Here is a 26,779-nt window from a genome sequence, read left to right on the forward strand (position 1 = left end):
GAGAAATGTTAAGTTTTTACTCTTAATATAGTTGTCTAATTTTATAACTATAGGGGAAGTAATTAGCACAACCAGTTACACTGTGGAAATAGAGGTTTCAATACAGAGCTAAACTTTACATTGATAAAAACTGCCCGTAAGCAAATAGAAACGAAGAGCAAGGCAAACATGCCAAGACGTGACTCCAGTGCCCCGTGAGGACAGCAGGTCCTGGTGCCTCAGCAGGCGACCCAGCCTGTGACCCAGCACTGACCACTGACCGCCTGGCGCCAGAAGGGCCCCACTGTGCTCCTCTCCGCACTGGCCCAGAAGTCAGTGTCTCCACAGTCCTCTCTTTCTTCAACCCAAATAAAGTACATCCACTCAGTCTCCACTCTGATCGATGCTTCTTGTCACATCTCTAAGTCGTTTCTGTTTTTTGTTTATTTGTGTTGTTGTCTGAGGCAGGGTCTTGCTAAGCGGTTCAGACTGGCCTCAAAGTCACTACACAGCCCAGGCTGGCCTCGAACTATCTGCACTCCTCCTGCCTCGGCCTCTTGAGTGCTGGGATGACAGGCATGCAGCCCACGGCGGGCTCACTTTGCTCTCTTCCTGTCCTCCAGGCCCACCCCCACGGAGGTCGCTGGTGAATTCAGTCACCTGAGCAGTTGCATCATTCTCCAGTGCTGACTGAATACATTTTCCATCCTTTATCCCAGTGAAATTTTAAAAATACAAACAGCGCCGTGAAAAATTCTTTACCGCCTCAGAAATAATCATCTCCCTGTTTGTAGACGTGGAAATCAAACCGCTCGTCATGGAATACCAGACATTTGAGTGGGCTCATGATTAGTCATGTTGATTTTTTTCTCAATATTTACAAATTTAAAGATGAATTGAAAAATATCAAGAAAATAACCTCCAGAAACAGAGAACTGGCCCTTTTAATACTTTAAACTATTAGTCTTGCTGTATCTTTCTGCTTTCTGCCTGTAAACAGACACATGGGTTTTTCTGAGAAGCTGCCTGTGCCAGTCCCTCCCTGCCAGCACTCAGGGGGCCGCCGTGCTCTCCTCGCTGGACGACGCTGCCTGACCCTTTGCCTGCGTCCTCTCCACACTGGGGGTGGTGTTTGATCAAACAGCTTTCTTGTGTGTGTGCCTGTGCTCAGAGTTCAAACCCTCTGACGGTTCCTATTCATTGGAGAAGGTGACCTGCAAGAACTCCTCCAAGACCCTGGGTGCGCTGCTGTCCTGATCTAACCCCAAACATAGCCCTCTTTTTGACTCTGCTTTAGGTAAATTGACAGCCTGTTACCAAAAGTCTTGACTTGGTTTTAAAGTTCTTTTTTTTTAAGTTTTACTTTTTGTTAGTACACAATGTTAGCAGTACACAGTGATTACATTCTTTGTGATAAGCTGGTACATATACAGAATACATATTAATTTTTTTTCAGTCTTTTCTCCTCCCTTCCTCTCCCTCCATTTCTTGGTTCCCTTCACTTTTGCAAAAAGATCTCTCTCCCTATTTCCTATTACCTTTTATTGTGTTTCTTATTTATACTTGAGGTTTCTTAGAGAAATCATGCAATAGTTCCTAAGCTATGTATCTGTATTATTTATTTAAGATTAGGATCTCGAGTTCCATCCATTTTCCTAGAAATGACTGAAATTTATTCTTTATGGCATTATGTATCAATGCCACTTTTCCTTATCTATACATTTGTCAATGAGCTTATATGCAGCTCTCAAGATTTAGCTATTGTGAACTGTGTTGCTATTAACATCAGTAGACCTGGATCACTGTCATGTCATATCTTTAACTCTTTTGGGAAGATACCTAGAAGGGGAACATGAAATTTCTAGTTTTAGTTTTTCAGAAATTTTCATTTTTCATTAGCTCTTTCCTGTGTTTTGAAAGCTACTCCTGAAACGTATGCATGGATAATATGCCAGCCATCCACATGTGTAGGGTAGTGCTAATTTGCAGCAGGAAATGGAAATCTCTATTTTTGTTTCTGAGAAAGCTTCATTGTCTGGTCAGGAATTTTTGCCAACATAAGGGCAGTGAGATTTCTGATGGGATGTTTATAATTTAACATGAGACTGGAACTTTTTGTCTAATTCCCAGAGTTTAGTAGCAGGTAATAAAATAGAGCCCTTTTAACTATCGCTATAGTCAGATATGGAGGAAACATGAGGAATAAATTCTTGATCTCTCTCGAGTTTTTAAACATTTTAAAATTTACTACAGTGATAGGCCTTACATGGCAAATACCATAATTTTGTGTGTGTATGAATTAGAATGTGAACAGTATAAATGTGGATGCTTATTTTTATATAACTTCCAAAAAAGAATTGTCTTTCTGCTTCAAGGGAGGGTACATTTAGCATTTTGTCTAAAATCTAATAGGTGTCAAAGTAAATTCTACAAAGCATTATTTTTTATTTTATGGGAAAAAGGCAAAACAATTTCATAATTAAAATATTAGGCGAATAATAGTTAATACATTGCGTATTGTCATCAAGACAGTACTCAGTATCAGATATGCGCTTGCTTAAACATTCCCTAGTCAATATTAGCTCAAACCTTTCTTTTCAATGAACTAAGAAACACTAATAGTGAGACAACTTCACTTTCCTCCCTTTCCCCTTCTTTCCTTTCCCCTTTTCCATCTCCTATTTCCTTATTCCTTTAAAAAATTTCTTCCCATTTCACAATATCTATTGTATATCTTAGACCTTATTTACTCTTTCAATTTCTCACATCAGAGAGACAATATAATGTTTACACATGTGAGTCTGATTTATTTAACTTACGAGTATGGTCTCAACTTGTGTTCATTTACTTATAAAAGTCTCAACTTTACCCTTCTTTATGGCTGAATAGTACCAGTTTGTATAAAAAAGACCACATTTTAAAAGTCTGTCTCTCAGTTGATGGGTATCTGGGTTGTTTCCAAGATTTAGCTATTACAAATTTTGCTGCTATAAACATGAGTGTACATATATCATTGTGGTATGATGTTTTTAGTTCTTTAGGGAAGATGTCCAGAAAAGGAATAGCTGGGTCAAATGGGACCTCTAATTCTAGCTTTCTGAGAAATCTCCACCCTGATTTCCACAGTGGTTCCATAAAAATAAATTCTTAGGAATCAACCTAAGGAAGGAAGTAAAAGGTGTGTGTGTATATATATATATATAATTACAGTACCCTGAAGGAGATTGAAGAAGATATCAAAAAATGGAGAGACATCCCTTGCTCATGGATAGGAAGAACCAACATAGTGAAAATGGCCATTCTCCCAAAATTGTTATACAGATTTAATGCAATCCTGATGAAAATACCATTAGCATACTTCACAGAGTTAGAGAAAATATTCCTAAAATTCATTTAGGATAGACCTAAAACATCAAAGGCAATCTTAGGCAACAAAGCAAAGGCTTGAGCATCAGAATCCCTGACTTGAAATTATACTACAAAGCTACTGTGATAAAATCAGCATGGTACTACCAACAAAACAAAACAAAAATACAAGCAGACCTGAGGACCAGTGGAACAGATTAGAAGATGCCAACACAACTACAAACACACTCAGCCACCCTATCTTTGAAAAGAGGGCCAGACATGTTCACTAGAAGAAAGCCTCGTTAATAAATGCTGTTATAAAGCAACCTTAAGAGTATAAACTCAGTAGTCTGATTACCATCTGTAGAATGTTCCATCCAACAAGAGTACATATTCTTCTCAGCAGTGCATGGGGTTTTCTCCAAAATATACCACATAGCACTAGCCACTTAACTAAATGCAAAAAAGTGAAATTATCCCATAAATATTATCAGATGATAGTGCAATAAAACTAGAAATGAATGACAAATGAAACAATATGGACTATACAAACAAATGTAAATTAATCTCTTGAAAAAAATCAGTGAGTCACAGATGAAATTAAAGAACAAATTAGTTTCTACAATCAAATGATAAATGAAATATTATATACTGGAACTTATGGGACACAATGAAAGCAGGTCTAAGATGGAAGTTCATAGCAATAATTTCCACATTATAAAAACAGAACGACACAAATAACCTGATGCTGTACCTTAAATCGAAAAATAAGAATAATTCAAGCCTCAAGCTGAGGCAAGGAAGTAAATACAAGAATCAGGGTCAAATTACTGAAACTAAAACTGAAATTAAACAAATAAGCAGCAGCAGCAGCCATGCGTCCTAGAAAGAGAACCAAGAAGAACTAACCCCTTCCTGGAGCCAGCAGCAATAATGGGCAGGAGAGAAAAAACAAGAAGCCAACACTTTCCTGTGAGCCACTTATAGCAGGCTGGAGGACAGGAAGTGCCGAACCCCCAACAAACACCCCCCCCCCCAGCAACTGGCAGATTCAGAGAAACAAGGCTGAGACAATAAATACTGAAGAAAAAACAACTTAATCCTGTATTGTTTGACTGACTTTGCAGACCTAAAGCTGGTGTTCTGAGCATCTATTTAGAGGATAACAATATGCAATATAGCAATTATGGGGGATTTCCTTCTGAAGGTGGTAGCCATTGTTAATTTCCTGCTATCCTGTTTAAAAGTCCTATATCATTTTCATTGTTTTGTTTGGCTTAGTTTTATTCTGTTTCATTTTGATTTTATTATATCCGATGGCATGGGCAGCTATTTCAAAGATAATAAGACATATTATGGTAGCCATTCTTGATTTCCTATTAGCTTGTTTTGAAGTCCTGTAACCCTTTCACAGTTTTGCTTTGAATGGCTTTATTCAGAGTTATTTTGCTTGATTTTATTCTCTTTAAAATAAAAAAATTAAAACATTTGGTTGTCTGAAAAACTGAATAAAATAGACCCTTAACTAATCTTTCCAAAATAAGGGCAGAAAAACCCAAATCTATGCACTTATCCATTTTGCGAAATCCAGAAGGTTATTGGTAACTCATTTGAGAACATGTACTTTAAAAAAATATGAAAAATTCAGTGGAAATGGATAAGGTCCTAGGAGAGGAGAAAAAAGAAGTCAACACTTTCCAGTGAGCCACTTACTGCAAAATGGAACTTTATGAAAAAGATAAAAAATTTAAATAAGCCAATATCAGTCATTAAAATTGAAGAAGTAACAAAAGAAAAAAAATCTACCAATTAAGAAGAGCTCAGGCTCTGACAGATTCATTCAAATTCCACAAGAACTTTAGAGATCTAATACCAGTGCTCCTCAAACTCTTTAATATAACCTAAAGGGGAGCAGTATTCCCAAAATCATTCTGGACACAAACATTACCCTGACTCCAAAACCAGAAAAGAGCCTCCCCTGCCAAAAGGAAACTATACGCCAATCTCTTTAATGAACACAGGTGCAGAAATTGTCAGTAAGATACTGGCAAACAGTGCAACAAATCATCAAAAATCATGACCAGATTGCATTCATGCCCAGGATGTAGGAATGGTCCAACCTATGCAAATCAATAAATGTAATACACCATAGAACTAAGGACAAAACCATGTGGTCATCTCAATAGATGCAGAAAAAGCATTTGACAAAATTGAACGACTACTCATGATAAATACACTAAAGAGAATAGGAAAAGCAAGTCTTTATCACAACCTGGTAAAAGCCATCTATGACAGACAACTGCCAAAATCATACTAAATACTGAGGAACTGAAAGTCTTCCCTCTAAACTCAGGAACAAGACAAGGATGTTTGCTAGAGTTCTCAAACTATTAGCTAGAGCAATAAGAGAAGAAAATAAAAGTGAGATGGAAGGGGAGTGCCACGCGCTCTGTGTCTGGATGTCCCCTCAAGCCTCAGGCCATCAGGAGGTGTAGGCCTTTCAAGGACAGCTTGTTAAACCCGGACAGGAAACAGAGTCACGGCATTTCTAGATCAACGCATCAGAGAGCTGGGTCCCCACTTCATAAACACCTTGGGCTGTGTGAGTGAGACGGGGCACAGGGAGGTGTGAGTGCTGCCCTCCCCTGGAGCGGGTGCTCTGCATACAGCTTGAGGAGGAGGAGAGGCCTGCTCTCCCTGCCTGGCTCTTTTCCCCTTGCTGTGTTGCTGCCATGAACTGTCCCCCTGTGCCACGCCACCCTGCCTCGGAGCCAGCTGATTACGGACTGACATCTCCACAGACAGTGAGCTAAATAAACATTTCCGCCCTTAATTTTGAACATCAGGCATTTTGTTTCAGTAATGAGAAAAGTAACTAAGAAAGTGAGGAAGAAGTTAAATTATCATAATTTGCTGATATCTGATCCTCTGCATAGAAGACCTCAAAAACTCCACTAAAAGACACATGGAACTAACCAAATTTGGCAGGGCAGCAGGATACAAAGTCAACATTAAAAGTCAATAACATTCCTGCACGCAAATAAGAAACTCATTGAGAGTGAAATTAGGAAAACAATAGCATTCACAATACTATCAAGAAAAAGGTTAGAAATTAAGCTAACCAAGGGAATAAAAGACCTCTATAATGTAAACTATAGTACTCTGAAAAAGAAGATTGGAGAAGACACCAGAAAATGGAAAGATGTCCCTCTTTCTGGATAGGCAGAACCAATATAGTCAAAATGGCCATGTTTCTAAAAACTGTTATATAGATTTAATGCAATCTCAATCAAAATACCAATAACATTTCTTAGGAACTGGAGAGCAATCTTTGAATTCATATGGAACCAGAAGAGACCTAGAATAGCAAAAGCAATTCTGGACAATAGGCAGGTCAGGGCATCACAGTCTAGGGACTTCAAATTATACTACAAAGCAACAGTGATAAAAACACATAAGACAATTATACTAAGTCAAGGTACATTTTTAAATAGATTATCTGAACTGAATTATAATGCCTTTTTTGCTTTCTTTTTTTTCCTAGTGTCTCCCTTGTATTTAATAATTAAAAAATGTTATTGAGTTTTTATGTAGGAGAAACCATGCAATAATTAAGTTTATGTGTCTAAGTTGCAATTTAGACACATAAACTTAATCATGGCATGTGTTTTGTATGTTCTTTGTCCTATTAGTCTTCTTTTCAATCTGTATATATGATAATTAACTTCACAAGGTCTTATAAAATAAAAATTTGATGCTGGAAAGGTAAAAGGAGAGTCAAGGTAGACGGTAAAGAAGGGAATTGAAATGTGTTGTGTACGTGTACCAAGTCTCCACAGGGAAGGTAACATTATGGACTGAAAGCATTACTAATAAAAGTGAGAGATTTAGAAAAACAGAAAAATTAAGCTTTCAAACTTACTAAAATTGTATATACATGACTTACTATCTGTTTTATTTCTATTTTTTTCTAAAACAAGGATAACAGTATCTGGAAGTCTTAAAGAATATAAATATGGAAAAACAATCTCTATATATGTACCAAGTAGAGACTCAAATGAGATGTAAGAAGCATAACTGTGTAAATACTGTAGGAAAACACTTAAAACCCCTTTAAAAGTTATTTCTTATTGTAAAATTGTATCATGGATGTCTGTTCAGAATTGGTTACTATTAAATGTTTTCCAGTTACTGTGAAGCAAAATTAACATCAGATATTTTGTCTCAGTACTTGTTTTACATGATATTCACAGACTGGAGTCAGGATAGTGAAAGATGAGAATAACAACTTCCTATTATTGAAGTTCTGTTAAAAATAACTATGTTGTGAATTATATAATTTATATCAATAATCTGATATTTTCAACCGACCTTCACTGTATGACTGGTTGCTGTTTTCACTGCTGTCTTCTGATATAGAGCTGTATAAAAGAGAGAACATTTATTTTAAGAGAAACATTGTAATATAAAGCAAAAATATCACTAAAAGTAAAGAAATGACAGTTGTATTAATTAATTAGTTAGTATATGCCAATGTCCACTTTGCTTCCCATATTCCATAGAGATTTCATTTATTTGTAGTATTTCATTTTTTGTAACGTTGCTGTAATTCTAAAGATGTAAATTAAGCATTTTTAAAATTCAAAAGTAAAAATGTATTATTTTCCGTTATCTTTTCATGATATTAATATATTTATGATGAAGCTTCTTCAAAGTTAAAAAAGAAAACACATATATCTATATACACATCTTTAAATTCTTAATTAATCTTCTTAAAATTATAGTATTTCTGTCAAATCAGTGTGTGTTATGGTGGATACAGTGTTAACTTGAGAAGCGGTTAACTAACCACTCAGCAGGAGCCAGGGTCCCTCCTTTGTAAACACCCTCAGCCTGCGCAGGAGGAGGCCCGAGAGGGTGTGATGCTTCCCCACCCAGGGTGTGGCCTGCTTACAATACAGACGAGGACAAGACGCGCGCTCTTTCCCTTTCTTCTTCTGTTTTTCTGGTACCGGAAATCCAACTCACCACCTCGTGCTTGTTGCTTTGCTGTCTTCTGCCCCTGTGCCTTGGAGCCAACTGATTATGAAATGAAATCTCCAAAACTGTGAGCTAAATAAACCTTTTCTTTCTTAATTTTGGTTGTCAGGCATTTTGTCTCAGCAATGAGAGAAATATAATCAACATAGTGTGGAAACAAGTAGTTATTTGGACTGCAAATTCACTTTTATTATTGAGGCCCTCAGTGAGGCCTCGATGTTCAGCTATGTTTAATAATATTTTGTGATATTTATTCAGCTTCCCATTTTCCTTGGAACACTATCCATATAAGGTTTCTGCTAAAGAAGAGGTTCATGGTGTCTAGAATATAATGATATGGCTACCATTCCTTCATTACAGATGATGAGATGAGGTTGGAATTCCTATTTTAAAATAAAAACTAAAATGATCTCATATGGATGTGCTTGGCAAGGGCCAGTGTGGCAGTCTTTGCTCACAAAATGGAGGTACAGAAGGAAAGCTAATGTCAGTTATGAACTTGTGAGTGATGAAGAGAATGACTAGCTCCTGATGACCCAGTTTGTTACTATCCTTTTTTCTTTTGCTGTATTTCATTTCTTAACCTGCAGCCCAGAAACCACTGGTTTTCATGTTTTTTCATGATCAAATGTTGTCCTGTAAAATATTTTATTAATTTATTTTTAATTGACAGGTAATTAACCTTGCTGTGACATCTCTTTCAAAAGTTAGGGTTACTTCTAGTAACCATTCAGGTTTTTTCCAGCTGTCTTCGGAGAAGCACAGGAATGAATACCAATGAAAACCAGCATCCAATTAAGTCAATTAATGACAGTTGATGATTCTGTAAATATGTCCAGATCATCCAGAATGCTGCCATGAACTTAAATAGTTGCTGATGACTTGCTGATAAAGGCATTTAATGGAAATTTTTAATGGAAATTTTGTATAAACATTTTATCTTTATCTATGTCACTGAAATTCACAGAAGAAATTTCAAACTAATCTTCTCCATTTTCATTTTCCTAAATGTTACAGCATAAATTAGAGTTTTTAATGGTTTTAAGATATGCAAATGCCTTATTATTTAAGAGACACAGAAGCAATATTCATTATGTGCAAAAAATGAAGAATCATCCTACCTGTGTTTTCTCCCTCAATCAGGGCTGTTTCCTATTTTTGCTACTTTTATATATTCTTTTACAAATTTTTTTCCCTGCCTGTCTCTGTTCATCACCTTGGCACAAATGATGGCCAGTTCAAAGACAATGATATTGCTTGAGAAGTCCACAAACCCTCCTAAATCAACGACCTCTGTCATGGTTTTCTGTCTCAAAGGATTTGCCCCTGTTTCTGGTCCTGCATGGTCAGGAAGGGTTCCTAGCTGCCTGAGATCTAAACACCATTGGTTCTACCTGGGACCTTCTTGCTCAGTGTTTCTAAGCATAAACTGAAACTAACCGCGAATTCTTACTTGGAATATTCTGAATTGCACTGAAATTCTTCTTATATTTCATTTGTTAAAATAAAATAATACTAACTTACTTACTTTTCACTTATGGTTCCTGCTTTGTACCAGCGATGCTTCATTTTATTCCATTTGAGGGCAAAAATTGCAGTTAAAACGAAGAAAGGTAGAGAAACAAAGAGACTAACTAAAAGGCCCTTTTTTTTAGGAGAAGCACGTCGTCGTTGCTTAGGTTCCAAGGGTGTCATTTTGTCTGAAAATGTCAGAGTACATTTTAAGTTTTTAAAAACTGATACTCAAAGATATTAATTTAAATAAAAAATTGAAATTAAAGTAATAGTAATCAAATAAGTCAGTATATTCTTATTTTAAAAAGCTCTCGTCTTCTGTGACTATGGCAAAGATCATTATATACTTGTCCACTCAGTAGATTTTTATATATCATTGACTACATATAATTATTGACAATTTGTAATATTACAAAAATTTATTTTTAGCATTTCTATGTATATTTATTTATGTTACATTCTAAGTGTTTGATATACTTAGAGGTTACAGATGATATTTGAAATTTAATGTCAAAGGAGTCTTCAAAACATAAAGAAATAATAGAGAAATAATAAAAATAGCACTTCAACAGAAAGTTATAAAAATAGGGCTTTGAGTGATACAAACAACAAAACTTCAAAATAGAATGAATTAAAACTGTCAGAATAAAATGGAAATATAATCCCAAAATTATGACTGGAATTTTTTCAAAGCTTCTTCCTCAATAATAGAAAAAAAATCAGTGTCATAAATTACTTGTACTTTGTACTGGAAATCACCTAAAGTGAAACAGCTAATATGAATGTCTCCCTCAAGAAAATAAGCCTGTAATTTAAAAACATCAAGCTTATAATCGTCAAGCTCATTATAATTTACAGAAAAATATTACCAATCATGTATAGAAGAAATATCAATTTTGAACAATTTCTGCAATATTTGCAGAATATAAGAGGCATACTGTGAGGCTGGTATTACTTGACACAAAATGAGATAAAGACAGTATGAAGAAGGAAGAAAGAATGAGTCAACATATTTCAAGTACACAGAAAAAATTCTTAAGAAAATTTTGACAAATAATATTCAGTAATATGTAATAAATGGGAGACCTTTTAAAAAATTGAAATAAAAGACAAATCATGATAAAATAATGATGACCAAAGGGATTTACAAAAGATATTCAAGATTAGTTCAATATTAAAAAATCCAAATACTGTAATCCATCATATCAACAGATTTGGTAAAAAACATATGAGCCTCACAATTGAAATAACAAGTGTATGCAATAATGCATATTTTTAATAACAAAAAGTTTTAGTTGCTAGGCACTGGAAAGAATTAAACATAAAGATTACCTACTAAGGATTGCTATAACTAGTGGAGGATTCAATTATTTATTCCTAAAATCAGTAATATGACTAGGATTTTTACTTCTACTACTTTTCTTTAACAGGAGAGGTTATTGGCAATACAATAAAAAATAAAAGGAAGTATAATAAATGTATATTGGAAAAAAGGGAAACTGATTTTGAAGATGTAATAGAAATCTCCAAGAACTTACAAAATCTCATAAACAAAAATAAATTTCATTATGTTGTACAATACGAGATCAGCAAAGGAGCCCAGGCATGGCGATGCATGCCTATATCATAGCACTTGGGAGACTGAGGCAAGGATCACCATGGAATCCACCCTGGGCTATAGAATGAGTCCAGGCCAGCTTGAACTACACAGTGAGACCTTGTCATAAAAAATCAACAAAGGAAATCAATGTGTATTTGTTTGCTAAAAATGAACAAAAGGAAGCTAAAGCAAAAAGCACAGCATTGATAAAGCAGTAGAAATGAAGAAAATAAATAATGCAACATCAAAACATATATGGGACCATCTCATGAAAATTACACAATCTTGAAGGAAATCAAGCAGAAACGAATGGGGCTGGGATTTAGCTCAGTGGTAGAACGCCTGTCTAGCAAGCTGGAAGCTCTGGGTTTGGTCTTTCACCTCAAAAAATAAAAATAAAAGGTAAAGAAAAATCTTTTTAAAAAAAGAACCAAATGAAGAAAGATACTGTTTTTATAGACTGGAGGATTCAGTAATAGTAGATATATCAATTCTTCCAAAATCTACAGATAGTTTGTATAAAAATCATAAGAAATCACTTTATAAACACAAACAGGTGTATTCTAAACTGTATGTGAAAGATACCTTAGTGGACTTGTTTATGAAGTTAAAGGTAACTATATCTATGATAAAAAAAGTGTTGCTTTGATGAGTTAATGATGCTTGGATCAATGGAACTGAGAAATATAGTAACAGAAGTTAGTCCAATTAATTTTTGGAAAAAATTCCAAAAACAGAGATTGGATGGGGAATTTTTTTCAAAAACTTCCTCTGAAGTAATTGGAAATCCATAAATAAAAATTAATTTCATTGATTTTTTGCCACAATCTATGAAAAATAAAATGTATCATTAACAAACTACCACACTTTCAGAAATATAGTAGGAAGTCTTTAAGAATTATGACTGGTCAGCAGCTCAGATTATTCACAGACAGCAAAGTCAGATACTTAACCTGAATTTGGAGAGAAGACAGTAGCCCAGACACCTACCAGCTGAGCCAATATGATGATACAAACTGTGAAAGCCTATCATTTCCAAAGAGTATCTGTGAAAGCCAAGAAGGCTTGTAGATATCACAAATAAATAAACAACAACAGTAGGATCCAGGTATTTAAAAAAAAAAAGTAGGAAATCATGACATCTATGAATTACCAAACAAATATCCACCATGGTTTGCAGAGAAAGTGAGATGTATAAAACATCAGAAAAATGATTCAGAATAATCTTTTTAAAACACAAGCTAAGCTGGACTGAGCCATGGGAAGCTGCTCTGGCCTTGCTGACTACCTAGTCTCACCCAGAGGGCACACCGCCACTGCCCCGTCTGGAGGAGGGAGCTGAGCTGAGTTGCGGGAACCTGCTCTGGCCTTGCCTGCGACCTTCTTTCTTTCAGCCTGGAGAGCAGCAACACTACTGCCACCACCTGGAGGAGGGAGCAGCCCTGCTGAGGAGGTTTGAGACCTACCTAGGCCATAAGGGTGACCTTCCATCACCCCGGGAGCTTTGCCATCCAAGGAGGTGGATAGTTACACAACATCCAATTCCCGGGAGAGTATGAGAGCCTTGCTGTAGGGGACTGGGGGCCCGCTGGGCTTGCGGCCACACTAGATTGGGCTTAGCAGGATTTGGGGCTTCCTGGACCATGCCAGGTGGCCTTCTTTCTATCAGGGGAGCTTTGTTGCCAGAGCGGGGAGCTGTGCAGCTTGAGGAGGCTTTAGGCCTACCTGAGAGAAGCCTGGCAACCTTCTTTTAATCCATGGGCCTCGCTGCCCACGGAGGAGGCTATGCTACCAGAGGAGTCCCAGGAGCCCAGGACATAGGAGATATTTTTCAACAAGCCCAGGGGAAGCTCTGAAACAACACTTGAAACACAGAAATATAAGAAAATGACAAAACGAAAGACCAAAATGCAATCTCAAACATCCAGCCCATCCCAAGAAAGCCTAGGAGCCATGTACATAGAAGAAAATACATGCTATATGCCTGAAATACCTGAAATAATAGTAACCAAAATAAAGAAGCAACTCCAGGAAGCTCTAAAGGAATTCAAACTAGAAATAACCTCCCAAGTAAAAGAAGAAATGAAAAAAGAAATGAAGGAAATGCTGAACATAGCTAAAGAAGACACAGTTAAAAAATTGGAGGAACTAAACAAAAAGATAGAGTCCCTGGATGAACAATATAAGAAAAAAACAGAATACATGAAGCAGATGCAAAGAGATATACAGGAAATCACAAATTCCATTGAAAGTTGTAAAAACCGCCTCAATGAATGTGAAGATAGAATTTCAGACCTCAAAGACAAGATTGCAGCTAGTGAACAGGAAAGGAAAGATCTTTTAAAAATAACAAGAAATCAGGAAATAACATTTCAACAACTGCAAGATGACACAAAGAAAAACAACATAAGATTGATAGGGATAAATGAAAAGAAAGGGGACAACATAAAGGGTGTCAAGAGGATATTTAGAGAAGTAATAGATGAAAATTTCCCAAGCATGAGATTGGATCAGGATCAGTGAAGCATATAGAACTCCAAACAGCCATAACCAAAATAAAACTACACCCAGACATATAATAATCACCATCCCAGAAATCCAACACAAGAATAGATTATTAAAAGCTGTCAGACAGAAAAGACAGATCACCTATAAAGGAAAACCTATCAGAATCACTACAGACTTCTCAGCACAAACAATAAAGTCAAGAAGAGAATGGAGTGAAGTATTTCAGATCCTAAAGGAAAATGATTTTCAACCTAGACTGATGTACCCTGAAAAACTGTCCTTCAAAATTGATGGAGAAATAAGATACTTCTATGACAAAGAACAGCTGAAGAACTTCATGATCACCAAGCCAACCCTGCAAAGAATACTGAAAGACAGTTTAGATACACTTAGGAAAAAATCACTAAACAAAGCAGACAATTAAACAGAACAGAAAGATAAAGATGCAACAGCAGAAAGATAACATGTCAACAATAAACCAACATATAACAGTTATAACCATTAATGTAAATGGTCTCAATGTACCAGTTAAAAGAAACAGACTAGCAGAATGGATCAAGAAACAAAATCTAACCATATGCTGTCTACAAGAAACCCATCTAACCCAAAAGAATACTCACAGACTGAAAGTCAAATGATGGAAAACAATACTTCATGCAACAGGACCCCCCCACCCCCCAAAAAAAAATCAGGAGTGGGTATTCTGTTTACAGACAATGTGAACTTCAAACCAAGAATGATCAGAAGAGATAAAGAAGGTCACTACATACTGGTTAGGGGAAAACTTTAAGAAGAGATAACTATCTTAAATATATATGCACCAAATTCCAGAGCACCCAGTTACATAAAACAAGTTTTAACAGAAACAAAAAACCAAATTAGCAGGAACATAATTCTAAGAGGAGATGTTAACACACCACTGACACCAAGGGACAGATCAACCAGACAGAAAATCAGCAAAGAAATAACAGATCTGAATCACACCTGTGAACAAATGAACTTGATAGACATATTCGTGTTCCATCCAACAACATCAGAATACACATTCTTCTCAGCAGTACATGGGACATTCTTTAAAATAGACCACATATTTGCTCACAGAACATATTTAAATAAATGAAAAAGAGTTGAAATTATCCCTTGCATGTTATTGGATCATAGCACTATGAAATTAGAAATTAACAATAAATGATACTGCAAAAATCCCACAAACACATGGAAACTGAATAACACACACTTGAGTAATCGGCGGGTCACAGAGGAAATTAAAGAAGAAATTAAACTATACCTACAAGCAGATGAAAACACAAATACAACTTACTGGAATCTGTCGGATGCAACGAAAGCTGTCCTCAGAAGAAAATTTATTTCACTGAGTTCCCACATCAGGAAAACAGAGCGAATACAAATAAAAAAACCTGATGTTACACCTCAAACATCTAGAAAAAGAAGATCAAGTCAAGCCCAAAATAAATAAAATCGATAAGCCCCTAGCCAATCTTATTTAAAAAAGGGAAGAAAAAGCTCAAATGCACACAATAAGGAATGAAAAAGGTGAAATCACTACAGACTCTATAGAAATACAGAAGATCATCAACACCTATTTTGAAAACCTCTACTCTCAAAGGTTTGATAACAGAAGAAATAGAGAGATTCCTAGAAGCATATGAAGTACCAAAGCTAGGTCAAGAAGATGTAAAACTGCTGAATAACCCAATTTCTATTAATGAAATTGAAAATATAATTAAATCCTTACCTACAAAGAAGAGCCCAGGCCCAGACGGATTCACTGCAGAATTCTATAAGAAATACAAGGAAGACCTAATGCCGACACTCCTCAAACTCTTCAATGAAATTGAAAGGGAAGCAATCCTTCCTAAGTCATTCCTGGAAGCAAATATTACTCTAATACCAAAACCTGAGAAAGACCCAACTAAAAAAAGAGAACTACAGACCAATCTCCCTAATGAACACAGATGCAAAAATCCTCAATAAAATATTGGCAAATAGGATGCAGCAAATCATCAAGAAGATTATGCACCATGACCAAGTGGGATTCATCCCAGGCATGCTGGGATGGTTCAACATATATAAATCAATAAATGTAATCCACCCCATGAATACAGCCAGAAGTAAGAATCACATGATCATATCTATAGAGGCAGAAAAAGCTTTTGATAAGTCCAACATTCATTTATAATAAAAACCTTACAGAAAATTGGAATGGATGGTCTTTACCTCAATATAATAAAGGCCATCTATGACAAACCAACAGCCAGTATCATACTAAATGGCCCCAAATTGAAGGCCTTTACTTTAAAATCAGGCACAAGACAAGGGTTTCCCTTATCACCACTCCTATTTAATATAGTACTGGACATACTAGCCAGAGCAATTAGTCAAGAGAGAGAAATAAAAGGGGTAAAATAAGAAAAGAAGAAGTTAAATTATCATTATTTGCAGGTGATATGATACTCTACATAGAAGACTCCCAAAACGCCATTGAAAGACTTTTAGGTATAATAAATAAATTCAGCAATGTAGCTACATACAAAATCAATACTCAAAAATCAATAGCATTCCTATACACTAACAAGAAAATCACAGAGAGAGATAAGAGAAACCACACCCTCCACACTAGCAACCAAAAAACAAAAACAAAAACAAAATACCAAAAAAGAAATATTTAGGAATTACTCTCACAAAAGAAGTGAAAGACTTATACAGGGAAAATTATAAGAAACTGAAAAAAGAAATTGAAGATGATCTCAGAAAATGAAAGACATGCCTTGTTCATGGATAGGAAGAATAAATATTGTGAAAATGGCTATTCTCCCCAAACTGTTATATAGATTCAATGCAATCCCAATAAGAATACCATTGACATACCTCATAGATCTCATGAAATCACTCCTAAAATTCATCTGGAGCGAGACGAGACCTAGAATAGCACCGACAGTTCTAAGCAGCAAAGGCAAGGAAGGAGGCATCACAATCCCTGACTTGAAGTTATACTACAAAGCAACTGTACTAAAATCAACACAGTACTGGAACTAAAACAGAGCCGAAGATCAGTGAATAGAGTAGAAGATACAACCACAACTACAAACACACTCAACCTCTTTATCTTTGATAAAGGGGCCAAACATGTTCACTGTAAGAAGGACAGTTTCTTTAATAAATGGTGTTGGAAAAACTGGCTCTCCATATGCTGAAAACTAAAACTAGACCCATGCCTGTCACCATGTACTAAAATAAAATGTAAAAGGATCAAAGATCTGAATATTAAAACAGAAACACTAAATCTATTGGAAGACAAATTGGGTAAAAACCTTGATGACATAGGAGTAGGTAGAGAATTCCTGAACAGAAATCAAATCAAATCGCATGGGAAATACTTCCCAGAATCAATAACTGGGATCCCATGTTATTAAAAAGTTTCTGCATGGGAAGCCAAGCAATCACCTCCGCTCCCTGGTAAATGGTAGCAGCCTGGCAGACAGCGGCCCTTCCAGGAGAACCAGCAGCATGTCCTGAGATCCATGTTGGAACTGAGAACACTGGGAAGTCAAGCAAGCACCTCCACTCAACTGTCCCTCAGACAAAGGACTTCTGTCTAAAACATATAAAGAATTTTTAAAAAAGCAGACCCCAAAATTCAAAGATCCAATCCAAAATGGGCATCTGAGATGAATGCACAATTCTCAGATGAAGAAATACAAATTGCAAATAAATACATGAAAAAATATTCATCATCATCAGTCATTAGAGAAATGCAAATTAAAACCATACTGAGATTTCATCTCACTCCTGAAAGAATGGCCAGGATCATGAAAACCAACAACAAATGCTGGAGAGGCTGTGGGGAAAAAGGAACTCTCCTGCACTTTTCATCGGAATGTAGACTGGTGCAACCATTGTGGAGGTCAGTCTGGAAATTTCTCAAAAAGCTGGGATTGGAAGTCCCATTTGTTCCAGCTATTCCACTTCTAGGCATATTCCTAGAACTGAAAGCATCATAGCACAGTGATATATGTGCACCCATGTTTATAGCAGCACAATTTGTAATAGCCAGATCTTGGAAACAACCTAAGTGTCCATCAACTGAAGAATGGATAAAAAAGTTGTGGTGTTTTTATACAATGGAGTACTACTCAGCTATAAAAAGGATCACATTGAGATATTTATAAATAAATGGGTGCAGCTTGAGACCATACTTATAAGCGAAATACATCAAACTCACATGTATGAATACCAAAGTTTCCCTAGTGTAAGAAATCATAAGAATACATAAAATTATGTGGTAATCATGATTCCCCATTATATTGGTTTGAAGCCTTATAATGTTTTCACTCATTAATTGGAATGGTTTTATTCTGGGCTGTTTGATTTCATTGTCTGTGATAGTATGAGCAGCTATTTTGAAGAAAAAAAGAACATCATAATATCTAGTGCTGATTTAATATCATCTTGTTTTGAAGTCCCATCAAGCTGTTGTTCTTCTGTCTCCATTGATTTTATCATGTTGTATCATACTGGATTTTATTATATGTGATAGTATAAACAAAATTTTTTATAGGCAGGGAGATAATATAGAAACCATTGTTTGTTTTCTGTTAGTTGGTTCTAAATACCCTGTAATACTTTCATTCTCTTGAATGGTTTCACACTGTCTTGATATGTTTGATGCTATAGTATATGAAGTTATACTCAAATATTTCAAGGTAAGAGACATTATGGTAACTACTACTATATCAGGTTATCTATGGTGAAACACTATGTTGCTTAAATTGTTCTGTTCTTACCTGTGTTGTTATATCCTCTTTTATCTCAGTCTCATTTTTTTTTATCGGTACCAGGGATCGAACTCACGACTGCCTGCTTGAAGGCAGGCACTTATGCCACTGAGCTAAATCCCCAGCCCCTCAATCTCCTTTTTTAAAATTCATTATTTCATTTTTTTAATTAAGGGAAAAATAAATTTAAAAAATAGGATATAGTATAGTAACTTTTTTGATTTCCTATTAACTTGATTTGAACACCTGTATTGCTCTCACCATCTTGTTTTGAGTGATTTTACTTTGTTTTGTTTCATAGTATCAAGTTGGAGTGTATATGCAACTACTTTGAATGCAATAAGCTTCACTATGATGCCCATTCTGGTTTGACTATTATCTTCTTCTGAAGTCCTGTAATGTCTCCAATGTTTCAGTTTTATTGGTTTTATTCTGTACTGTTTTGTTCAATTTTATTATACCTGGTGATATAGGCAATTCTTTTTAAGGTAGCAAGAGGCATTATGGTAAGCATTGTTGATCACCTTGTATTCTGTTCTTACATCATATACTATATGCCCATCCTTTGTTTTGATTGACTCTGTTTTGTTTTGTCACATTTGGTTTTATTCTCTTCAAAAAAAGTAATAAGAACAGGGGGAGTAATAAAACCCAAACGAGTAACTGTTATTATAAAAAAGAGAGGAAAAGAAAGTGCTCTAAAGGACATAACTGCATGTATATTTAAGTGTGTAAGATAGATAACCATATTACTAAGTTTTTGTAGGATCATTGAATACAACTGTTTGCAGTCTCACTGTTTGAATGTCCACTTTGAATGCTTTAATGTTGTAATTTGAACAACTGTTTCTAAGATGACAATATGTAATCTATTAACTAGTAATTTCTTACTGTTAATTTTTTGAAATTCTGTATTACTTGTCCCCTTTTACTGTTTTGTTTTGTTTTTTTCTCTTTAAATTAAAAAAAACACAAGCTTAATGGATGTCAGGAACATGTAGGTAAAAAAAATTACATGATATTTGCAAAACAATATGTGAACAAAGTCAGTGATATGATAAAGAAACAGAAACATTATTAACAAACCATATTGAAGATGGTAAATGCAGAGGCTGAGCTAAAAAATGCAATGGAAAGCTTTAGCAAGTTGATAAAGCTGAAGAAAAAACAGTAAGCTTTGAGATATAACATTTCAAATTCTTGATTGAAGAGGAAAAAATGAAAAAGACTGCAAAAGAAGTAAGAAATATTACAGGATTTATAGGTCATTATCAAAAGACCTAAGTTATACACAATAAAAATTAAAGGAGTAGAAATAAGGTAAGAAATATCTTCAAACAGTTACTGAATTAAAATTTCCCTGTTCTGAGGAAATGAATGTAGAAGTAGTAGAAACACATGAATTTAATCAACAAAAGAAAACTTTTACAACAAAAAGAAATAAGAAATATAGCACATACAAGAGTCCCAAAGCAAATAGCAGAAATACCCTGGAATATAAGGGAAAATCTGATGATATATTAAAAGTGGTAAAGAAAAAAAATCCAACCAAAAATATTGTGTGCAGCAAAGCCATCTTTCAGAAAGGAATGTGAGATAAATATTCCCAAACAAAGACCAAAGAAATTTACTAAAACAGTAGGTATCTTGCAAGAAATGCTAAAAGGAGTTTTATTATTACTTTTACAAAGTAAAAGCACTAATAAGTAACATAAAATATCTGAAGTTATTAAATGTGCAGGTAAAAGAAGGAATTCTGAAAACGTTTTATAAAATGAACTCTAATATCACAACATGAGGAATGAACTACCTATATCCTAAATGAAAATGATAAGATCAAGTAACAACCACAAAATCCTTTAATGGATAAGCAATGAAAAAGATGTAAACTGAGACATTAAAAGTTCATGAAGTGGGAGGAATGAAATTCACAGGCAGAATTTTTTCTCTTTCTTTATTGTCAAGAAGCTGTTTGTTTATAAGCAACCTGTTATAATTATAAGATGTTTTTAATAAGCCCCATCATAACTGTTTTGACTTGTGTCTAGATGTCCCCCTAAAGCCTGAAGGAGTCATAGGTGGGGCTGTTTCAGAGGCGGCTGAATGTAGAGTGGGATTGATTTATGTGCAATGCTAGGCTCAAGGGCATTAGGATTAAGGATGTGAGTGCTACTCACCCTAAGAACCCTGGATAAGATAAACGGGACAGCAGGCGCCATGCATGTTTTGCTACCTCTGGCTGCCGTGACCTGTTTCTCGGCTCCATGCCATCAGCCTTGGAGCCAGCCATCTATGGACTGCAATCTCTATTACATGGAAGTCAAATAATACTTTCCTCCTTTAACGTTGGATGTTGGATATTTTGCCTCAGTAATGATAAGACAGTAACATATAAATTGATATGTAAAATTAAAAACCAGAATCAAACAACTACGTATCAAAAACAAGAGTCAGAAACATGCTACAGAATAGCACAAAATATTTTGCTAATTATTCATCTGACAAAGGGGTCATACTTAGAATATACAAGGAACTCAAAAAATTTTTTTTATTTTAAAGAGGAAAAAACCAAGGAAAATTAAAAATAAAATCAATCAGAATAAACCAGAATAAGTGATACAGGACTTCCAAATCTTATGACATCAACAATAGTTACCACAATGCCTTTGCTGTCTTCAAAATAGGTGCAAATACCATCTCTGGACATATTAAAAATCGAACAGAACACAATAAATAGAAACAATAAAAACAAAACAATGAATGCAATAAAGGACATCAAAACAAGCCAGTAGTAAACACATAATGGCTTCCACAACATGTCTTGCTATCATTTAAATAGCTGCTCACGCCATCAGAGTTAACATAAACAAAAGAAAAGAAAATTAAAACCTACCCCACTAAAAAACAGTGAAAATGATATGGTTTCTGGGCAGGGATCTCCTCCCATGAGGCCTGCGTTCTGTCCCTCCGGTCCACCGCTGGTGCTGGCCCGCGGTGGTGGGCCGGGCTCTCCCCAGGCCAGCAGCCGCCCAGCCGTTGGGGGGGGGGGGCTGTCTCCTCCCTGTAGGGCTTGGCCTCTCCCTCCGCAGTCTGTGAATCCAATTCTTTAGAAATAAACTTAATTAAAAATGGGCAAAAAATCCAAATAAACTTCACAGAAGAATAAATGTTGAAGGCCATCAATATATGAAAAATGCTTAATATTCTTAGTGTATTAACCAGCTTTCTTACTGTTGGGAGTGAATATCTGACACCTGATAATTTAAAGACAAGAAATGGTTTATTTGCCTTATGTTTTCAGAGGACTCTGTAGATGGTCAGTAGGCTCTAAGGCATTATGGCACAGGCGCATAGCTAAACAAAAGTGCTCAGTTTGTAAAGACCAGGAGGCAGCGCAAGGGAATAGAACCGGCGCGGAAGAGGGCAGGGACCAGATACAGACCTGGCTCATACTTTTATGACCACCCACAAAAACCCGAAAGTGTGCTTTCCTGATCTCCCATGCCAGTCAAGTTGACAATTATGCTTCACTGTCAAAATCCATCATCCATAAGGAAATGCAAATCAAAGCTATGGAATACCACAGCTTTAAAAATGCGCAGGTACAAGAACGCCACTGGAATGCGGGCGATGATGGTCAGAAAGGGTGCACTTATACAGTCTTTGTGTGAATGTCAGTTAGTTTAGCCAACCAAGAACAGCAGGCTGGTTCTTCAAGAAGTAAAAAAACAGGAGGCAGATCACGGTGCAAAAGATGGAAAGAGAACGCACGAGTCCCGCCCAAACAGTGACCTAACCCTCAGGTATGGAGCTCTCTGAGAAAACAGGTGACCAGAGGAAATCGCAGGGTCACACTTTGAGCAATCATGTCACTGGGTAAAGTCAACAAATATTAGTATTTAGGTAGACAGGTAAAGTAACAGTAATAATTCTGACAGCCCTAGCTTGGCGAGAAAATGTCTAGACTAGAAAAGAAGTTTTGTATTCCACATTGTATCAGTTAACACACAGCAACAGAAGCCTGGCATATAATTATCATAAACACCCCACAAAGAGGGGTACTGGACCTGTCGTGTGTGTGTTTCCATACATACAGTTTTTTCATAGAGGCTACCAACTTTATATTTCTGTTAGGTCATTAATTGGATTCAACCTATCTTTTCTCTTGCTTTTCTTTTCTGTTACCTAGTGATCACTTTTTTCTTGTCTTTGCTTTTCATACCCTCTTATATCTCTTCTCTTTCCTTCTTTACTTGTAGATAAATATTATCATTTATGTGTTTTTTGACTTTTATTTCAGATTTTTAACTTACCACTCATTTTTCTCTACCTTTGTTTTCCTAGGTTAGTTAAATAGTGCATTATTCTTACACACGTTTTAAATTATATGTGGGTGCTTTCACACTGTGACATATCCACAGACTAGGGAACATCAGAGAAACCCTTTTACTCAGAAGACCTCCACACAGTAATGGGAGAGGTAGTGTTCTGATCTGCAGACCTCAACGGGAAATCACAAGTCAGGTTGCTTTCAAAATTTTATAACTCTCCAAAACTTGATTCCGTAGCTACTGAGATAGATGTAATTAAAATAAAAGAGTTTTTAAAAATGATTGCCAATTTACTAGTGAGGTCATGAAGATATGAATAAGCAATGAATTAATCAATTAGTAAAATGACCAATGAGCTCAAAGAAGATAAAAACATGTGATTAAATTAAGAAGAAAAGATGCAGGATACGAAAGAACACTTCAGAAAAAGATAGGGATTTTGAAAAAAGAGTCAAACAGAAATCCTGTAAATGAAAATCTCAATTAGTGAAATAAACACTGAACTGGAATTTTTCTCAGCTGTCAGGTGAATATATCTGAAGAAAGAATACTAGAGCTTGAAGAGAAGGTGGATGAGCTAGAACATTTAAAATGTAACAAGGAAAAGAAAGAGCAAGAATCAACAGAATGTTTAAGTATTCTTGGATAACAAAGTTTAAGACTCATAGAGAGAAGGGTAAGTTCAGACTAATGGCAAAAACAATCTATTCACTAAAATTATGACAAAATTCCCCAAATCCAGGGAATGACATGAATAATCAGGTACTGGAGATATTCAGAACCTCAAATAGAAATGAACAGAAAACAGTATGTTTATAACATATCATAGTAAAACTGGCAAAGATTCAGAACAAAGAAAGAATACTGTTAGAAACAAATGTTAAATTGCTTATAATGAAAAACCCATTAGCATAACATCAAATTTCTCAGTGGAAACTCTAAAGACCAGTAGGTCTTGGAATGAAATATTTCAAGCCCTGAATTTAAATTATTGCTTTTTCTTTTGGTACTGAGAATTGAACCTATGAACCCACACCTGCCAGGCAGGCACTGAGCCAATGAGCTATATCCCCACCCCTCTAAATTATTGATAACTGGATTACTACACCCTGCAAAGCTCTTTCAAAATTGAAGAAATTAAAGAACTTCCAAGAAAAATATAAAGAAATTCAAGACTTAAAAGCCAACATTGCAAAAAATACTTAAGGGAATTCTAAACACATAGAAGATAAGCCCACCAACAAGATCAAGGGAAATATTGTAAATGAATCCACAAAACAACAAAATGACTTGATTACTTACTACAACATTTTCAATAATAATGCTTAACATAAATGGTCTTAATTCTCCAATTAAAAGGTTCAGACTGGCTGCCTAAATCAAAAGATAAACTCAACTATATGTTGCTGGAAAAAACTCAATGCAGGATATGAAGGCAATCTGATCACAACATCTGTCAAGCAGGATTGATCTGGCTAGCTGGACTGGGTGGGCAGGCTTGCCCTTTCTCCCTCAGTGCTCCATGTGTGGCTTGCCCAAAGCTGTGCACTAGTTTGAAAAGGATGACCATCCAATCAAGGACTATTCCTGGGTCAAGGGCAGAGGTGTAGCTAAGCTCCACTGCTAGAACCTGCATACAAGCTCTCAAGCCTTCAGTAAAATCAGTGTACCTATAAAGACAAGGAATGGAAATGAAAGGTTGGAATATAACACTTCAAGCAGGTGAAGCTTGAGAACAAGGAAACAATTCACCAAGAAGAACTAAGAATTATACATAATCTCAAGAGAAGAACATCTAATTTCCTTTTTTTTATTTTAAAGAGGGTAAAACAAACATATCGAAACAGAACAAAGCATATCAAAAGAAAACAATGCAAGTGACACAGGACTTCAAAGCAAGACAACAGAAGATCAACAGCGGCTACCATAATGTCTCTTGTTTTCTTCAAAATAACTGTCCATACTTTCATATAAATTGAAGTTAAATAATACTAAACAGACTAAAATCACTCTAAGCAAAGAATAAAGGCATTACTGTACTTCACAGCATGACAAAAGGAAATCAGCAATGGCTAATGTCTGTTTTCTTCAAAGTAGCTGTTCATTTCATCATGCATAGTATAATCGATTCTCATAAACTGTTTAGGAGAAGTTCTAGGCATGTACAAGCCTGTACATGCACATCTATCCTTTCTGCATTAGAAAGAAAAACAAAACAAAACAAATTACTAGAAAAACAAGAAACAAAAAAGACAAATAAATAACAAGAGCAAAGAGCCCAAAACAATGACAACATAGGCCTTCAAAACAAGGTGGGAGGAGCATAACTAAGGTTGCTATTTTACATAGTGATCTTCAGAAGACTCTCAGATTACCAGATGTAAACATGAAGAATTGATCCAATCCTATGAATGCTGTTTTGTTTCAAGAACTAATAGAATAGTACAATCATCTTAGCTATCTTAAGTGCATATATATAAATTTATATATATTTTTTTCCCTTCCTTTTCTCCACCCTTTTTTCTCTGTTGTTGTTTCCTGTTTGAGCAGATTCTTATCCTTTCACAGTGTTTATTGAGGATTTTGTATCTTCTTTACTCTTGCTGTTTCTTACACTAGGGAGACGATATGGTATTTACACATGTGAGTTTGATTTATTTCACTTATGAGTATGGCCTCGTCACATCCATTTATCTATAACAGTCTTAATGTGATTCTTCTTTATAGCTGAGTAGTACCCCACTGTATAAAAACCACATCTTTTTTTATCCATTCCTCAGTTGGTGAGCATTTAGGTTGTTTCCAAGATCTGGATTACAAATTGTGCTGCTATAAACATGGGTGCACATATATCACTGTGATATGATGTTTTCAACTCTTCTGGGAATATTTCCAGAAGTAGAATAGCTGAGTTATATGGGACTTCCAATCCCAGCTTTTTGAGGAACCTCCAGACTGATTTTCACAGTGGTTGTACCAGTCTACACTCCCACCAACAGTGCAGAAGAGTTCCTTTCTCTCCACAGCTTCTCCAGCAATTATTGTTGGAGGTTTTCTTTAATCTTGGCATTCTTTCTGGAGTGAGATGGAATCTCAGTGTGGTTTTAATTCATATTTCTCTAGTGACCAATGATGATGAACATTTTCTCATGTATCCATTTTCATTTTGTATTTCTTCATCTGAGAAGTGTGTACTCATCTCAGAGGCCCATTTTTGGATAGGGTCTTTGAATTTTTGGGGTCTGATTTTTAAAAAATTCTTTATATGTTCTAGATAGAAGTCCTTTGTGTGAGGGACAGTTGACTAAGATTTTTTTCCCAATTTGTGGGTTTTGTTTTCATTCTGTTGAACTTTTTAATAAGACAAAATCCTACTTGTTGATTCTGGAAAGTAAATGAGTTGTTCAGGGTTCTTTTTTGGTACTGGAGATTGAATTCACAACCTCACGCTTGCCAAGAAGGTGCTTATGCCACCGAGCTAAATTCCCAGCCTGACATCCAATTCCTTAAACAAACATGACATGAAGTAAAGGAACAGATACAAACTACATATAATCATAGTGGATGGCTTTTACATGTCACTCTCACCAGTATGTCAACTAGACAAAGTATCAAAAAATAAACATCAAAGTTAAAGTGTAGCCTAGATCAAATGGATGTAA

General features: G+C 35.7%; 1 protein-coding gene across 7 annotated transcripts in view; it reads right to left on the reverse strand.

The window, feature by feature from the left end:
- LOC100735607 (A disintegrin and metallopeptidase domain 3-like) overlaps window positions 1–26,779 on the reverse strand; it is a 117,354-nt gene that overhangs the window by 4,301 nt on the left and 86,274 nt on the right. For all 7 annotated transcript variants that reach the window (XR_010044593.1, XM_023561972.2, XM_013144678.3 and 4 more), the window contains 2 exons: window positions 9,896–10,067; window positions 7,699–7,748 (listed from right to left, as the gene is read on the reverse strand). Coding sequence is in view for 2 of the 7 variants with exons in the window: in XM_023561972.2 (XP_023417740.1) it covers window positions 7,699–7,748; window positions 9,896–10,067 (222 nt within the window). In the remaining 5 variants the exon portion in view is untranslated. Of the gene's footprint in view, window positions 1–7,698; window positions 7,749–9,895; window positions 10,068–26,779 lie in introns of those variants that run through there.

Source organism: Cavia porcellus, unplaced genomic scaffold (genome assembly GCF_034190915.1).
Source record: "Cavia porcellus strain 051 isolate PalLab524CR breed Dunkin Hartley unplaced genomic scaffold, mCavPor4.1 scaffold_29, whole genome shotgun sequence".
Classification (NCBI taxonomy): Eukaryota; Metazoa; Chordata; class Mammalia; order Rodentia; family Caviidae; genus Cavia; species Cavia porcellus.